The 18,701-nt window shown below is 38.9% G+C and overlaps 1 protein-coding gene across 1 annotated transcript in view; it reads left to right on the forward strand.

Annotated features, from left to right (window-relative positions):
- LOC104083885 (ankyrin-2-like) overlaps nucleotides 1–17,747 on the forward strand; it is a gene marked incomplete at its 5' end in the record, with an annotated part of 31,640 nt that extends 13,893 nt beyond the window's left edge. Inside the window, 11 exons of the mRNA XM_009587541.1 lie at nucleotides 444–518; nucleotides 2,681–2,812; nucleotides 3,302–3,448; nucleotides 4,788–5,070; nucleotides 6,630–6,915; nucleotides 8,880–8,972; nucleotides 9,436–9,519; nucleotides 11,157–11,321; nucleotides 12,953–13,135; nucleotides 14,666–14,757; nucleotides 16,820–17,747. Coding sequence (XP_009585836.1) covers nucleotides 444–518; nucleotides 2,681–2,812; nucleotides 3,302–3,448; nucleotides 4,788–5,070; nucleotides 6,630–6,915; nucleotides 8,880–8,972; nucleotides 9,436–9,519; nucleotides 11,157–11,321; nucleotides 12,953–13,135; nucleotides 14,666–14,757; nucleotides 16,820–17,003 — 1,724 coding nt within the window. The remainder of the gene's footprint in view (nucleotides 1–443; nucleotides 519–2,680; nucleotides 2,813–3,301; nucleotides 3,449–4,787; nucleotides 5,071–6,629; nucleotides 6,916–8,879; nucleotides 8,973–9,435; nucleotides 9,520–11,156; nucleotides 11,322–12,952; nucleotides 13,136–14,665; nucleotides 14,758–16,819) is intronic.
- Between the last annotated feature and the right edge of the window lie 954 nt (nucleotides 17,748–18,701).

Below are 18,701 nucleotides of genomic sequence, written 5' to 3' on the forward strand. Positions count from 1 at the left end.
CCCTACAACAGAAAGAACATGGTTAGAAGCACCAGTCCAGATGAATTTTTCAACCTTGGCGTTTACTAAGGAGGCGTGGAAAATTATGGCTCTTGTCTTAGTTAGTGTCTTCAATTTAATGTTAGAATGAAGTTTTAGAATAAAACGCTTGGCCAAAATAGGCACAGTAGGTGCTTCAGTCCTTGTTTAGATTTTCACATGCAAGCCTCATTTTCAAATGGAAAATGTAGATAGTCCTGTGCTTTTTGAAAAATCAAGCTTTTTTTTTTTTTTTTTTAACCTGGGATTTAGAGTCCTCTCTTTAGTTACCCACTTGTAACAGCCTGTCCACATTTAGATTACAGCAGTTAGAAAAAAAAGCACTTTCCCTTCTTGGGCTATATCACCTATGAAAATGGTTTTTAACTTGTAAAAGGCAACTTGTGGCTCTCTTTGACCTTTAGATCAACAGGATGATCAGGAAAGGACAGAGGAAAGACTGGCCCACATTGCTGATCATCTTGGATTCAGCTGGACAGGTAAAATGCATGTCATCTACTCCAGAGAGAAAGGAGGGGAGCATTCCTCGCTTTTTTCATGTTTCTTTCAGATGATTTCCTGATTATCTAAAGATGTTTTGTAGAAATATTTCAGTAGTTTGCTGTCTTCTGGTTACTAAGATTCCTATAGCCTATTAGGTAAGAAGTCAGATGCTGTGGCATCTCCAGAGGGAAAACTCCTAGGACGAGAGAGTGACAAAGAGCTGGCATATGTTACCCTACTCTTTCTTGCAAAATGCAACAACTCTGGCTACAAGATAAACGAATACATGAATAAACATCATCTGTGTTTATAGTAGAAGGCCACTATAGGGATAAATGACACCAGCTTCTTTTCTACAGAACTGTGCTGAGGAAAAAGGGTGATGTTACATATTTGTAACAATCACTTTAATATTGTGGATTTAATAGATCTGAGACAGTTAACGTTACTGGGGACTGTGAAAGTAACACAGAATGAAATGCAGATGTCTGTCACTGAAAACCAGCTCAAAAGCATTTACAAAGAAAAAGAGCTGTGCAGAAATCTCAATGCTGTGTCAAACTATGTAATCCAACAAAAAATTGCTGCAAAAAAAATTAAATCAGGTCCACACTTTTTTGTATCTATCCCTAGAGCAGTACCATGCTCCTGAAAATAAGCAAGGCTCTGGGAGTTAAAGAAGAGTTGTATACCAGAGAAAAAATGTTAACTTCTTGATAATGAAGATTGTACTCTATACTGTTTTTATAAGCATCTTCAGAGTATATGCAAAATATCACTGATACTTTTGCTTATGTTACTCACCTCTTCCTTTCCTGTCCTCTATTTCAATCCATAGAGAAGACTGGGAGCATATGTCACTCATGCCAACATGGATTATCTTGAAATCAGTAGGACTTGGACCTGTGCAATGTAACAGATTAGGAATCTGCTGAAACTTTTATATAAATGAATAGACAGTTCTGAAAACAAAACTAGAAAAAAATGGATGCTCATCAAAATAGACATTAATGTTTTATAGCATTTTAGAGAGGGCAGGGTAATACACCTGCATAAATATTCTGGTCTTATATTATGGTAAAGATTGATTATAGTAAAGATTGCTGTGTCAAATGTTACTTTGGGGGATAAAATAGTGGTTGGGTTTTGTTCAAACTTATTTGACTATCTAGGATTTGAATCTAATGTGTAGTTGCTGTGTATTTTTTGAAGTTTACAGTTGCACCAGTTTACAAGCCGGTCTGCGAATAAGGTTATCTGGGGTTTGGGGTTAGGGTTCCCTCCACCCCGTTAAAACATGACACCCTCTAAAATCAAGTCCATGCCACTATAGCGATAATGACAATGGAATAGAATATGAATCCTTCTTTGTGAAAGAAGCAGAAATCTAGAGACCAGGAATGACAGTAGAAATCTCACAAATTCTCCATGGCTTGAACTCATTTGATGACCTGTTTCAACAGTTGCATCTTAGTTTGGTGATGGCAGAAAGCTGCTCCTGGTTCTGGACACAATAAAGATGTTACAGACTATTAAACCATTTCTCTTTTCTGGACTGCAGTCTGAGCCTGTGCTACATCAGAAAGACATCAGTTATTCTTAGTTTCACATTTTCAGTTTTTTGTTTTCAACTGTAATTCATAGATACTTACTTTTCTTTAAATGAAACAAGTCCAGGGGAGTAGTAGCTTTAATCTGGCCCTACAAAATGCCATTACTTAAAATCAACTCTTTTACTAGATTTTGATCAAAGTTTCTGAAATACTCAACATTTCAGAGGATAGGATCTGCTGAGCATGGTGCTCTGTAGCTAGAAATATTTTTAGCTGCTCATATGCTATTTCTGCAGCTGCACGCTATTTGATAGCTTGTCACTGCTAAATTTTGTCAGTAGTGTTATGCCTCTGAGAACTAGGAATGGTAGACACAAAAAATAAAAGCTCACACAGACCCATCACTTCTAGGCATAATGCATTTCTGTCTTTGTCATGAACTTACTGTTTAACAATGTCTCTAAATATAACATAAGGTACATAGAAGCAAAGAGAATTGGGTTTCAGAAAAGTTTGTAATCCACTTTGCTGCTGACAGCTGTAAAATAGATGCAAGGCGAGGAAAAAGAAAAAGACATCTTTACAGAGATTGATTTCTTTTTCAGAGCTAGCAAGAGAACTGGATTTCACAGAAGAGCAAATTCACCAGATCCGAATTGAAAATCCTAATTCACTTCAAGACCAGAGCCACGCACTCCTCAAATACTGGCTTGAAAGGGATGGGAAACATGCGACAGGTTCGTTTCCAGTTATAGTACATAGAACTGTCTCCAATTTGCTAGTTGAGGTGACAGATGTGTGTTATAATCACAAAAAGTAAATTTAGGCTGTAGAAAGAATGACCATAGATTGTACTTAATTTTTTTTAAGCTTGTCTTTATAACATGGCATATCATAGGATTCTCAGAGAAAATAGTTTAATCTTGTTCATTTGACGGCAAGGCAGAACATCTTACAGCAAAGAAAGAGTGGAAAAACACTGAGGCATCTTTTTCCTAAACTGAAAAATGTTTGGGGAAATGAAAAAGATTTGTTAAACAACAAAAAAAAAAAGTCGTAATTTTTATAGGCAGCCTTTCAGTTAATTACATAGCAATGTTTCTAAATGCATCTGTATTTTATGTATGATATTATATTGCTCAGTATCCTATATATGTCCTTCATATGGAAAACAGAAGGGAAAAAAATACTTAACTCAGCTACATGGTGTCATTCTAATGCCACAGATACAAATCTTACCCAATGTCTTACAAAAATCAACCGAATGGATATTGTTCACCTAATGGAGACCAGCGGCATAGACTCCATGCAGGTCCACGGCACTCGCACGTACGCAGAAATTGAACAAACAATAGGATTGGACCATAGTGAAGGTAAACATCTCCTGATGCAGACTGCTGAGGTTACCTCATCTAAGCACTAGCTTCTGTTCTGAAATAATGACTAGGATAATCTGTTAACTCTTATGACTGAGCACTAGAATCTCGTTTTGAAAGCACAGGTAATATGGATGAATGCAAGCATGACACCAACAGGTCACTATTTCAACAGATATAAGATCTCTGCATTAGCTTATTCTTATAAAGCAAATAAAGGAATGTTGTCAGAAACTACTGCAAGTACTTATGCCAGGTTTGTTGGGGTTTTTTTGCTTATACAAGTACTTTCATAACAGTTAAGAAGGTTGCATTAGGATTTGACCAAGATTTGTAAAAGGAAAACTACTCCATGCTTTGGAAAAACCTTTGGATTCAAGTATCGAGGATATTGTAATTCTGCTATGATGCTGTTGGATTTCTGAAGTTTAAAAGTTCAGTAGATTAGATCAATGGTTGTAAACTAAAGAAACACCTCCAAATTATGTGAAATAAAATCCTCTTTTCTGGAAGTGATACTTTTACATCCTTAACTTAGTATTGAACTAGTAGCTGGGTAAAGTATTAGACAGCTGCAAACGTCCCATCTTTAAGACAATGTAGGAATAGAAGGTTGTTTGCTATAATTAGCATTCTAATATCACAACCGATTAGTTTTAGAACGTCAACCTCCATGTCCAGCTCAAATTCAGTACAAGCAGTTATGTTTTCCCCCAAGCTATTCTTCAGAGTTCAATAGGTTCCTAGTGAATGTGGCTAGTAAGGAAAAACAAAAGCCCAAGCTTGTGACTTGTAGCCTGTGGAACAGAAAGACATGTGTTACTTTATGGTTTTTGCAGAATGAGAGCCCTTGCTTTGAGATTAGGGGGTGGGGGTGGGTGGATGTGTTTATATATGAAGCACATAAATTAGCTAGTTCTTGCACCTAGTCATGTACGAATTTCTTTGTCCATACTTGTGTAGTTATTTTTTCCATAAGCAGATAAATAATGAAGGGGGGGGGGAAATTCACTAAAACCTATCCTAATCTGCTGGAAAAAACCTGTTGTGAATCTTCTTTCATACTTTGAGGGTTTCAAGATTAATTACTCTAGGTAAATTTCTGGGTAAATTTTATTTTGCCTGTTTCTGTCAAGATTCATTATTTGGCAATAGTAGTGGTAATCCAGTGTTCCTTCAGCTACTTAGAGAGGTTATGTCCTCTCCCACTCAAGATGTCTAAAATTTCAGGTAGTATGTTCCACCCAGGGATTTTAAATGCACATGGAGAATGAAAAGGACTTCCTGCATTCTAGTAAGACTTGTAATGACATTCCCATCTCTCTGTTTTTTAAAGGGTTTTCTGCGCTGCAAGAAGAACTGTACAGTTCAAGACATAAGCAAGAAGAACAACATAGAATATCTAAAGACAGTGAGCCAATTGAACACCCTCCTATTGTCTCTGAGGAAGACGTGTCTGTCAGTTATTCTCCTTTTCAGGACAGTACTCCCAGGAGTGAGGCAGAAGTATCAATGGCTGAGCTCCTGAGACAAGCACATAAGGAACAAGTAGAAGCTGAATTCTCAGGGAAACCCCAAGATGTGCCAGAAAAACCATCGGCTTCGCAACATGAATATTTGTAAGTGTCAAAAGACCACAGTGAAACCTATGTGGAACGGATTATCTCTTCTTTGTGTGATAAGAGGATTTTACAGTTCTCTTTGAAATGTATGAACACATTAGAACTTTCCTCCAATTGTGCACACCAGTTTATTAGTTCCTACTGCAGGTTTGACTTTTTAATCCATGTGGAGGAAGCCTTAAGGATTAGGAGAGAAAGTCAGTTTGTCACTGTGAACACACAAAGCGATAATCTAGTCTAGTACATATGAAAGAAAAGAGGGATAATGTAGAGGTGGGGTTTTTTTGCAAACTGTGTGTATTTTTCATATGTTAGATGGCAAGTAATGTTAAACTTAGTGGAATTAACACTAGAGGGGCCTTTCTTCAACTTCAGGATGGCTTTTTCAATTGAGGCAAAAAATCTTCCAACTTATTTGTTACTTGCAAAACTCATGACCACGTATTAGGAACTAGATTTTTAAAAGTAAATTTCGGATGGCCAAAGGAACAGAAACAGGGTTTTATACAGACAAGACAAAAGTACTTAAGGGAACAACACATGATAAAGTATACATTTAGAAGACCTGCACAGCAAAGCCTTGAATTCTGATTTGGGGCTGTCAGTGGGGTTGGTTTCATTTGGAAAGGAACTTGAAAAGGATCATGTTTCTTTCTTCCCACCATCCCTAATCATTGCCCATGCTGAGAACTCTATGCAGGGTTGATTCAGGTATTCCTAGGCTAGCAAAACGTCTAGGATCCCCTTCCAAAGTAGTGATTTTCCTGGGAGTGATTAGCTGTGATGTGGAGATGCAGCTCCAAACAGTCAAAGTGCAGTTGAGTCCAGCAAATGGTCTTTTGGGGATTCTTTTCCTCAAGATATGCTTTACACCCAGGAGGGAGTGTGGGAGACAGAAAACAGCGTCTAAGGTAGAGGACTGAAGTTGCACTGATATTCAGCCGTATGCAACAGAAAAATATTGCATGTATATATGCTTTAATATATGTATTACCTTTATATGTGTTACATAGTAACGTATGTAATAATATGTTTAAATAACTTGCAGCAGCAATTAAATTATAGCAATGTTCAACAGTGAAAATAACATTACAAACAAAATAAGATTCTCTACTAAATGTCTCTACTGAATTTGTGTTTGGTAAGGCTCCAGAATTCTACATATAAGTTGGTCTCTCCTCACCTGCAGCTGTACAGCTTGTAATTAATGTAGTAGTTGCTTCACATCCATCTCTAGTGATCCAGTCCCTTTCCCAAAAGAAATAATAGGTAATACATAGATTTGCGAGGGCACAAGTGACAGCAAAGCTCCCATAAATCCTTTACAAAGGCCAAGTTTTGCAGAATTGGGTGCAATGTTTGGACATCTGTTTGGAGATTTTCTTGGGTTGGGAAGATGAGAGGGATTCCTAGTTATTGTCAAGGAGTATCAGTTATTTCTAGACATTGCTAGATGACAGATGACATAACAATATTTAATCAGTGCATAATGTTCCATTTATGGAAATTGGAAAGCACTGCATGGCAGTAACTTCCCTTGAACCTGTAATTCACAGTGTCACAACTCCAGGAACAGAGCAGTTTACAGCACCAGTAACTGGAAAAGCAGCAAGCGAAAAATCTGCACACTTCGGTGCGGCAAAGGAAGAGAGAGAAAAACCATCCCCACAGCCCCCACCATCTTCTCAGAGAGGTGACTCTCCCATCATCCAAGAGCCCGAGGATCCCCAACTCCACCAGGATGACCTCTCTCCAAGGAGAACTAGTCTAGTGATAGTAGAGTCAACTGATGAGCAGACAGAAAAGTTTGGAAGAGGCTGTGAAGAGGAATCTTTAGAAAAGGTAAATAACAACTTTGCCTCAAAGTAATGGACACAAAAGAGTAAGTTTTACGTCGCGCTCATTCCTTAAGATGAGAATACTTTGAGTTGGCCTAATTAATCCCCATCTGCAACTGAGTCTTTTCTCCTTTCCTCTGTGGTTATAAGGGCTAGCTATAGTCCTTTGTATAGAGGTTTTCAAAGCTGAAGCCAAACCCAGATCCTAAAGTCTAGACTGTAATTCTGGTTCTGCTACCCTTATTTGTCCTTTGGTCTGTGATAGTTATGTCCATGCACGTGAGAGAGATTTAGTTAAATAACAGGTGCAGAAACAAACCATGTACAAGTGAAAGCTGAAAAACAGATGTAATGAAAGACAAAGCAATAACGTTAAAGGCTTATGAAGAAAGGCAAGACTAGCCCAGAGCAGCATGAAGAATGACATGAAAAATACTGTAAGTTAGTGAGATGGAAAAGAGGCAGCAGGATGTACATTGCAGAATTCTAAGGATGTACTGGGAGAAAAGAACTTGAGAATGGTATTTATGTAGTACGCAGGCAGTAAAGAGAAATGGAGACAGGAGATGGAACAGAAGAACAAAAACTGTGTGAGGTAGGTCATCGGTTGTGTAAGACAAAGAAACCTTATGGCAATGTTTGGAGAGGGGAAGATGTCAAGAGGCAATGAAAGAAAACAACTATATGGCTTTTAGTGGGGAATTTAAATTACTCGGCAGATAAAGGTTTAAGAATAAACAGCTTTTTTTGCCTGTTCTAAGGGGAAGAAAAGGAGAAGGCATAATTGGGCAGGAAATTAGTTTTATCAGTTAAGTTAGAGCAGAGAAAGCACAGTTCTACTTAAGCAGAAATTGTTTCCTGTTTTGACATTCACCTAGAAACAGGCTCTTCTTTCTCTGCTGTTTATGTTGCCAAATGTACCATCCCTAGAATGAGAAGTTTCAGAGCTCTGCCTCTGGGTTCTCAGAAAAAGATTGAATGTAAAATGTGTAGGATAACTCTGCTGTTGAAAGATTAGCTACAATAGGACTCAATACAATGGCTGCTATAGGAAAGGCGGCCCTCAAAGATAATGTACTTCTTTTTCCCTCCAGTTCTTTTATTGAAGTTAAAACAACAACAACCAGCACCACCAAAAAGAAACAACCCCCCCCTTGTTTCTTTTCCCCTTTATGCTTTTGTACTGTTGATATTTCCCAAATAGTTCTTTTCAGCTTTTCTTTGCCTTCCTTTTTCCCCTTCAGTTCTTTTATTGAAGTAAAACAACAACTACCAGCACCACCAAAAAGAAACACCCCCCCCTTGTTTATTTTCCCCTTTATGCTTTTGTACTGTTGATATTTCCCAAATAGTTCTTTTCAGCTTTTCTTTGCCTTCTGACCTCTTCATTTAAATTTTTAATTCTTCCCTATGCAGGAGAGAGGACAACTTCAACACCTGTTACTAATTTTTCTTGATCTTTCCAGTGCCAAGACTATTAATACATTATCCTCTAGCTAAAACTGTTTAGTCCTACTGTCTATATGCTGCACTATGTACTTCCCAGTATGGAGGATTAAAAGGCTTTCATATAATTTTCTGTGTAATCAATACAGAAACCATATGCAATATGTATGAATTCCAGAGTTGGTGTTATTAATACCTTCTAGTCCACCTGCAGTGACGTCATGCCACAAATTTCAGGCTTGTCCCTGGCAACCTTAAGAGCGCTAAGACCATCCTATAGAATTAGTACCGCAAAGATTGATCCCTCTTTTTTCAATATGCTAATGAACAGCTAATGTATAGTCAAGTGGCCAAAGCCTCCCACCCCGCATCGGTGTTTCACAGATTAAAGTCAGGTAAGAGGCCAAAATCCTAAAAGCAAAATTTTTCACAAGTGAAGATGGTTTTAGATAAAAACTTACAGAACCTGTAAGTACTGCTAGTACTACATACAACAGAGCACTGCTTCCATGCTTCCACTAGGAGTTAGCAGAGCTGTTAGGTGGGCTGGAGACCAGCTCAGACGAGGACGAGATGGTCACTACCAGGGTCGTTCGTCGCCGGGTGATTATTCAGGTACTGAGTGTTGAACGATTGCACGAGCCTGTGGTGACTAGGCCCTGGTACACCTTTAGGCATGCTGCTGAGACAACCACTTGGCTGGTATTGCACCTGAAGCTGGAATGCTCCTAAATAAAGCATGGGCATTCGGTACGCCATTCCAATATCTTTTCTTGAAGGGAGGATTATAGCAATACTGCTAACCCAACTCTAAATTCCGTTAGATGCCTCAGTAGGAGGAGGACGAAGACTTCTCAGCCCCGTACACAACACGGTCAACTAACATCTATTTGCCTGTCCATTGTGGCATAACTTTTCTTTGCATGCCTTTCTAAGTATTTATATGCAGAACAATTTTTTTTCTAACATTTCTCCATTCTTTTTCATTCTTTAACCGACTAACCAATTTTAGAGTTGCTTATTTAAAGTTACCTACATGAAGGCCTTGCTTCATAAAACTTTGTTCTTTGTCATACAGGCTGATAGTATGCCTGAAATGCTACCAGAAACGGTCACAGAAGAGCAATATACAGATGAACATGGCCACACAGTGGTAAAGAAGGTATTGTTATCTTGCTACCTTCTTACTGTCCTGTAAGAGGACAGATAAATACATCCACATGCATGCCAAATTTTCCTTTGTGAAGGGGCATGATTTTTAAGAGTAGAGCGTGGAAGGAACCAGAATTTCTGTTCGTGAGAGGTTCCAAAGTTTGAAGAATTATTTTGATTTGCAAGATCATTCTGTGTTACATTTTATAACTTAACATGACATATTTTGTTAATTTTCCTACTTAAAGCCAATGAAAACTCTGCATAGATCCATATTTCTGAGAAAAAGTTTTTTTCAAAAAAAACCCAAAAAAACACACCACCACAATTTTATCTAAGATCATGTTTGCTCATATTAATGAAACTAATGGAGGGCTGGGTCTGCAAGAGTCATCTAAATCCAGAATGTAGATCTTAAAAATCTCAACTCAGCTGTGCCTGACCCGGTTCCTAAATTTCTGTATCTGTACATACAGTTCAGTTTTTATGGCACAAAGAATATAGAAAGTACTTATTTGTGTAATGGCCTCATAAAATAAGTATTTTCAGACCATGCTTATAAAAGTGAATTCTGCACAGCATGGAAGTGGAAGAGGAACTTCTGTGCTCCTTGCTTTATCTGACAACTCGGTGCTTAGAGAATTGGTCTAGGGCTTGGATGAATTCTGCCGGTGGCAAACTCCATCTTCTGTCTCCCAAGAAAACATCATAGACCCTCAGCTGGATAGCATGTCTCTGGAAGCTGTTTGAATTCATATTAAAATAAGCAACCTCAGCCAAATATTCCTGGGCACGTTGTGCAAGAGTGAGCATGACCGTGTTCTTCTGGGTAGGTCCATGCCTGGGAGGGCACTACCCCCGCCTCTGTGACTCTTAAATATAGGTGACCCAGTCTGATTGACCATCGCAGCAAATAAGCTTTTCGACGAAGCGGGAGGTAGCTGCTTAATGTTACCTTGTCAAAAGGGGCTGGGAAGGCGTATGAAAATGTAGAGCTCCAGGTCATCCAGAGAGGGGTGCATACCCATCCTCCTGAGAAATTTATCTCTTCTTGAACCGTGTAATTCTCTGCTGCTCCTCTTTGTTTGGCTTGCCAATGCCTAGAAAGCTTAAGCACCAGATTAGTGTCTTAAATAGGTTAATTCTAGCTCACTGTTCAGCAGTGGTTAGTACCATCGGTGCTACAATGTGATGTCCAAGTCCCTCTGTGAATCTAGTTCTAAGCGTTTGATAGCCAAGCTGCTAACCTCTTACTTTCAGAAGCCTCTTTGAAAATGCCGGTCTGAAAATGTTTTCTAGCAGTTCTGTGGTTGTAAAGTATGGTTTCTCTCTAAAATACTATACTACTTTTCCTAATAATAACTACTGCTTTAGAGAGTCATTCCAATATCTATATTGTGCCCACTTGTGAAGTAAGTTTGTAGAAGCTTTGCTGTGTGGTAACCTAAGTAAGGAAAATGCATCAATTTGCAGCTTTACTACAGGTACTTGAGAGTATACGTGTTAAAGACTAAAACACTGAACCATCTATGTAGGTTTTTCTGTGTAGGAAAAAATGCCCTTTGAGTAGAAAATACTATATAGAGAATAAGAAGAAATATGTTATTGCTAATTCTTTTGGGACAAAGCTCTATTTCATTCCTTCAGGTCACTAGAAAGATCATCCGGCGATACGTTTCTCCAGATGGCACAGAAAAAGAGGAAGTCCTAATGCAAGGAACACCACAAAAACCTGTCACTGTCGAAGAAGGAGATGGCTATTCCAAAGTTGTAAAACGGGTTGTGCTGAAGAGCGACAGTGAACAGTCAGAGGTCAGATCTTCTGCTTTCCTTGCGATGGTACAAAGCAGCAGTACACCAACAGTGTACTTAGTAACTACATCTTACTCATGCCAACAACATTCAGTTTTGAATGATACTTTAAAAAGTTTTCTTGCAGATGGAAAGGCCTCAGAGTAAAGACAGGGAAAAGGCAGGGGGTGGGAAGGTGGGCAGAGAAAGAGGGCTGAAAATAAGTCAGAAATACAGATTCTGTGATTCAAGAGAAGTACCAAATTCATAAAGAAAGCAGCTTTGTACTAAGATGACGTATAGATAAATGGCAAATCTGTATTTGTTATTTTACCTCTTACTCTAATAAGAAAATGAGTGAATGTTGTAATGAAATGGTCTAAAGAGGGCAGTTTTCGCTGAAAATAAGTCAGAATACAGATTCTGTGATTCAAGAGAAGTACCAAATTCATAAAGAAAGCAGCTTTGTACTAAGATGACGTATAGATAAATGGCAAATCTGTATTTGTTATTATACCTCTTACTCTAATAAGAAAATGAGTGAATGTTGTAATGAAATGGTCTGATGTTCTCTAGGTTTCTACAACTAAGCCCTTCTAAAACTATACAGTTATATTAGGTTTAACTTACCGGTGTGTTCTTTGCGTTGAAGAGGCTAAAAAAAAAGTATTACTTTCATGCAAGCTGTTTGTAGAGCCAGGTAATTAAAAAGAAAAAACAACCTGAAAAGGTAAGTGCTTTTCAGTTTATCTTTTCCTGCCTTAGTTCACCATGTAGCCCTACAGACATTTGTATCAGCAAAATTAAGGTTGTGACAGAGGGCCAGAAGTTAGTAATAGGATTTGCTTTCAGCAGTACTGCAGTTGAAAACAACATTTAACAAGCGATCATTAGAAATGCTAAGAACATAATTGCCATTTTCTCTTGCCAGAGTTAATCATCAGAATTAATTCTCTCAGAGTAAGGTAACAAGAAAACAAAGTAGTTCTTTTTTAGTTAGCTGACCATACCAGAGATACTCTTTATCATATGGAACCCCTATACATTAAATTTGTATTTTGCCAAATAAAATCGAGTTTGTCACTTTCACATGGTATTCTAACATTCTGGTCCGTTGCTCCTGTAAGAGCTCCTTGGTTTTACAAGTGTGACTCATCTCTCAGAAGAATGACTTAAAATTAAGATATGGACTGATACCACTAATTCGTACTACCTGTGTGAATACAGCAAGAATTCACAGCAAGAGGTCCACTTGTTACTTGGTGTAACTCCAGTGGCCTTGACAGGTCAGCCAGTATGGCAGCCTGTGGTGTGGTGCAGGTTAACGATATCCCTGCTACCCGCAGGCTAGTTCAGGTTCCAGAAGCAGTTTTCACCCTGCCAGCATAAAGCTTCTCAGCAGAATAAGTTATCCAGGGCTGTTCCCGCTGTCTGAACTGGCATGTATCTTACAATGTCTCGTTCCAGAGCTGTAAAGCAGGTAACAAAATGTACACTTGCTATTTTGATGCGTACACATAGAAAGTGAGACACTTCTTATATTCTTGTTCTCTAAGGCAATGATTAAGAAAGAATGACAGAGTAACTGAAAGCTTTGTTAGTATCCATTATGTAATTCATATCCAGTATACTTCTGCTTTCTAACCTTACAGGTGACCCTGTCTGAACCTGCTGTTTTGCCTAGTGCCTCCAAATTCCAATCTGAACCAGTGGAAGGCCGGAAGGTCAGCAAGGTCATAAAGACCACTGTAGTGCAAGGAGAGAGAATGGAGAAACACCTGGGGGATGCTAGCTTAGCTACTGATCTTCCGTCAGCCAAAGAGGACTTTGAAGAGGTAAAAATGCCTTTTAAATATAAATATTAAAACAAGTATCACAACTGGGGACAAATTCTACTCTATTGAGAGTTTTGTTGGTGGAGCATCATACTCAACTACTGAGTATAAAGCTCTGTTGTTATACTCAGCCATGTTATAAAAGGATTAGTATGTAAAGTGGGGGGGGAGGGGGGGGAACCTGACATTACAGAAATAGCTATGAAACATTTTAAGATTCTAAAAAAACACCCATGGAGGTTTTAAGTAAAGTCGTTAGAAATCATGGGTGTGGTGACTGTTAAAGAAAAAGTTCATTCATATGTTACCACGCATGCAGCTAATTTTAGAAATTGATACAGTTAAGTCTACTTTCTGAGTAAGTTGATGTATTTGTCCTTGGAAGGAAGAAATAGCTACCAAGCTAATTAGCACCTTTCCTGTTTTTATGCTTTTTCTGATCAGTTTAGACAATTCAGTAATAGAAAAGTTATATTGAATTAATATATAGCTTTTTCTATAAGGAACTGATAGCACTTCACTTAATCCACACGTCTTAAAGATTCACGTGGATAAAAGTTTTGTGTCATTAGGTGCAACATAAGTGTTTAGTTTGTTTTTTAATTTGACAATATATCATACAAAAACGTAGATGCAACAATGTCATGGTCTGGATATTTTCTGCCGTACAATGGTATTACAGCTTGCAGGAAGAGAAGACAGCAAGCGGTAAACTATTGGATTGAGATGCCAAATTTCCTGTTACAAATATGGGCCCAGCGGCCAGATCCCTCTCTCCTGACAATAACAAAACAAGCAGCAAAAACTGTCAAATAGAGGTTCAAAGAAATGGCTTGGCAAGTAACACTTACTTCCTAGCTTGCAGCTTCTACTTTAGTAAATCAAGAAGCCTGCGGAAGGTACCACAGACAAACCCCCATCCAGCCAAAAGGAAAATAAAAATGCTGCCTTTATTTCTATTCTTCTGTTTTCTGTGAAGTATTAGTAACAGCAGATATTCTGTGGAAAAGCTTGCCAGGCTCCATTCCCTGCTTCTCCCATTTCAGTGCAGTCGAGGCTCAGGAACATCACCCATCATTTCTGTGTACACCCATCTCTGTACTGCTAGCGCTGAGAATAGGCAGCTTAAGGTGACAGTGGGAACAGCTAAAAGAAAGCGTATTTTCTGTGACAGGAAAAAGGTTGTTGTACCAGCTGTCATAAATAGATACAAGGGATGAGTTCTGGAAGTGTGGTACTGCAAGGCCTTGAGTTGGGCTACTTCAAAGTTGAAAAGAAAGTACCAAGACATGCTTCGGTACAATTATTAGTACAATGAAACTATCCTGTACAAGAAACTAACGGAACTGTATATTTGAGGAGTATTTGAAAGGATGCAAATGGCAGGCAGATGCTTCTCTTATCTGTCTATTCACCATTTTCTCAGCATTCAACTTCATTAATATAAAGCACTAAGGTATGAAGAGCAATTCTCTTTTGTCCTAGGTTTTTGTTTTTTGTTTTAATTTGAAGTTTATGTTTTAATTCAAGGCTTTGAGCTATACAGGTAACCAAATGAAAGTCCAACTCCCCACTTTAGTAGAGAAAGAAATCATGAAAGAGGATGGATCAATTATTAAAAGGTTTGGCTTGGCATGTCAATGAACTGTTACTGGAAAAGGATTAACAAACTCATAATAAATGAGTGGATTTAAGTGAGTGTCTGAAGTGAAACCACTGGCAGCATCTAAAGCTTTATTTGCAAAAGTACTGAAGATTACTACTAACATCATGTTACAGGAAGGGATATATGCACTGGAAAGATCTACATTCACTTGAAAAACTTGGTGAATAGGGGTACGGGGGGTTCGCCCTGGCCAGCAGCCAAGCACCACGCAGCCGCTCCCTAACCCTCCTGCCCTACCGTGGAACGGGGGAGAGAGTAGGAACAGCAAAAGTGAGAAAACTCATGGGTTGAATGAAGACAGTTTAGTAAGCGAAGGAAAGAGGGAAGAACAACCAAACAAGTGATGCAAAGGCCATCACTCACCACCTCCCGCAAGCAGATACCCAGCCAGTCGCTGAGCAATGGTCGCCTTGGAAGATATAACCCCCCGGCCCCCCAGTTTCTTTCTCTACCCCCTGTTTTTATTGCTGAGCATGATTCTATATAGTATGGAATATCCCTTTGGCCAGTTTGGGTCAGCTGTCCTGGCTGTGTGCCCTCCCAATGTCTTGCCCACCCCCAGCCTACTCACTGAGGGGGCCAGTGGGGAAAAAAAGAGAAAGTATCGATGCTGTGTAAGCACTGTTCAGCAGTAACCAAAGCATCGGTCTGTTATCAACACTGTTTTAGACCCAAATGGAAAACAGTGCACCACACGGGCTGCTATGAAGAAAGTTAACTGCTAGACCAAGATCAAAGGGGTATCACTGCTGAGCTGGTTTTATAGGAGGTGATACCAGAATAGCAGCGTGATTTACAATTAACAACATTAATCTAGGTTACTTCAAAATCTTTTTTCTCATACCAGTTGACTCTGTGATCATTATCAAAACAGATGAGAGGATACACGGAGATAGATCTATATAGATATATGCATCTGAGAGTTGAGCCTTATGAAGAATGAGGCAGGGCAGATAGGAGAATATTTGGGGGGGAAAAAGCTACTGTAATACAAGAAGTGTATTCATTCCTACCACACACAACTTGAGCCAAGGCTGCCACAAGCTAGGTATCTTTTACATGCCTTTTCTTTCAGACCATTTGTATTGATAGTGAGCTTTGGGATGGTAAAGCCAATGTTAGCATCTGAAAGAACATCCTGACCAAATTGTGTCTGTAATTTTAACAAGCTGTAAAACACATACCAGTTTCAGAGTTAGCGGGATGGTGTCACAAGGACACACAGAGCCAGAAGATCTGCTGCATCTGCTTTTGGACGAAGGGTGAGCATTCTTGTCAAAGTGCTCCATCTAATGGAGGGACCTTTTGGTCATTCAGGTCAAATTAAGTGTCAGCTGTCTGATAAAAATCAAGCTATTCCTGGCGGAGCACGCAGGAATTTCCAAGTGTACTTGGCTTCCATGGTCCTCTCTCAAGGACACTGACCAAAAATTGGGCTTCTGGGTAAGGCTAAGCAAGAGACACCCAGCTGTCCTATGACAACTACATTTATTTGCCTAGATCTGGAAGGGACTTGTTGAGGTTTAAGGTTCTGACTACTATAGCAAGGTTCCAATGAGATAAGAGAGTAATTAACAGAATAGTCTAGGACACTAGATTACCACAAATGTAGTTTTACTGACTGTCAGAAGTTAGGCTTGTTTGGAAGTAAGTGTTCAAGAAATTAATCAGCTTAAATTACTATTGTACAGGACAACTCTGTTAAATATAACAAATAGGAAGGTCTTGTGTGAATTTCAACGTATGTTGCATGTCTGTGTGTTACAGCATGTTTTTGCTGGGCATCTGAAACTGTATGCTTAATCAGGGTATAGAGATGAATTGCTATTAGTTTACATTATGAAAGCCAGTTAAAGCAGTGGTGTGTGTTGTGTTCAGAATGCAAAACTAATATCTGACCTCAGTAGCTGGCATTTTAAATGAAAAAGGCTTAAAACTGCAGCTGAAAAGGAGCATTTTTTAAAACCTTCAGGAACTGTGGGCTTTTTAAGACAGTTTTCTCATTTATTTTGGTTTAGGACAACACTGAGTAAAGCCAGCACACAGAAGAGGACTGTGATGAAGGATCGTTATGGAAAACACGTTCACATAGAAGAGCTGGAAGACACACCAGAAGCATTACCACAGGATGACCTCCAACATGACCTCCAGCAGCTTCTTAGACACTTCTGCAAAGAGGACTGGAAACAGGAGGCGAAGTGAGAAGCTGCCACCCCTCAACAACACCACATAACCATCCATCCCGTATGCAGCGTTCATCTTCTCTAGATGTAGACATTACTACCTACATAATCACTGGAAGACACTGCCATTTCTACTTGTGCAGATGCAGTGAATTCATTTCTTCCCCCCCGTATTTGATTTTGGGTTCTTGTTATTTTTTACCCTGTAAGCTAATTTGTGACCAAAGATAGCATCCTTCATTCAGGATGATATATCCACCGAATCGTCGTCTTTGTGCTGTACTGGGAATTTGTCAGCATCGCCACTTCTTGCTGTTCCTTTGCTTCTGCACTAGCTTCATGAAATTGCATTTGTCAAGCCAACTTCATCTACAGGCCTCTTCAAGTGACTATGTACATGCATCACAAAAAAAGGGAGTTAACATGTAAACTGTATATAGCAAGAGTATTTGGACTTACAAGACTGCAGAAAACACACTGCCTGTGACTACAATTAGCATCATGGATTACAAGGTCTATTGACACTGCTGAAGAGCGATTGATAAAATAATGTTAACACAATCGACTGCAAAGACAGACTGACTAAGGAGGAAGCACTGCAGATCTACTGCATCCATAAGACTTCCAGTTTAGGGATCTATTATAGTTAAAGGCTCTAAGAGTCAGGCTAAAAACCTGGAAATTCAGCTGTTCTCATGAAGTAACAGCTGACTGTGGCCATTAATACTTCTAAGACCACTTAAAGATTTCCAGAAAAAGAAAAAAAAAAAAAAAAAAAAAAGAATACCCAATTAGGTAACCAACTTGCTAGCAGCTATATCTATGGCACATTTGCATACGGTATTAAAATCTTTTAGATCTGGACATGTGGCAGGGTGTATTAAACAATTATAACTACAGTAGTTTCCTGTTTTCATCACTGCTTAGCAAACCACACTGTCTTATTGGTGGTACTTCCTGCTGGCCACTGCACTGTAGATAACTATGGGAGAAAGACTTACCCGCTATACAAGGATAATAATTAATTCACCGTGTTTTATCAAGATTGCCTCTTACCTGATACATGCATGTGGCATTTGAAGGTCAAAAACAAACCCTCCTATAATCATGTCAGCTTGTTAGCCCTCTTAGCACTGAGCGAGCAGTTTTTATCTTCCAATCAAGCGTTTTTTAAAGAGAAAGTGCTCACAATCCTTGAAAGCCAGTTTCTGTTCATATTTTGTTATCTATCTATATATATAATATATATATTTCTAAACCAACCCTCTGAAAACCACGATAGCATGTCTGCACTTTTTTTTTCAAAAAAGGGAACATAGAGATCTGACATTTTGGGTGTTCTATACCTTAATATTTAACGGAGGGAGCTCTGTAGTGTTTTAGCATATATAATACACACACTAACTAAATGTTTTTAAACAGCTATTTGATTTTTTTAATAGTATACTCAAAATCAGAGTAAAACAAATCCTCTCCTCTAGGAGTAATACTTTTTCCAAGCTTATCTGGCCTTCTACGATTATAGGGTTGTTTGGTTTTTTTAATGACTCACTCAGTGCTCAGAATAAGGGCACTTCCTCATTAAGGTAACGATGCCAAAAGCATGGAAGCATCGTGGGAGTTCTGGCTTCCTGCAGGCAAAACAACCCAAGGTGCCATGCTAACACTTTTTTTGGCAGGCGGGGGTTGGGGGGGGGGGGACCAAACCAAAAAAAAA

Source organism: Fulmarus glacialis, unplaced genomic scaffold (assembly GCF_000690835.1).
Source record: "Fulmarus glacialis isolate BGI_N327 unplaced genomic scaffold, ASM69083v1 scaffold18341, whole genome shotgun sequence".
NCBI lineage: Eukaryota > Metazoa > Chordata > Aves > Procellariiformes > Procellariidae > Fulmarus > Fulmarus glacialis.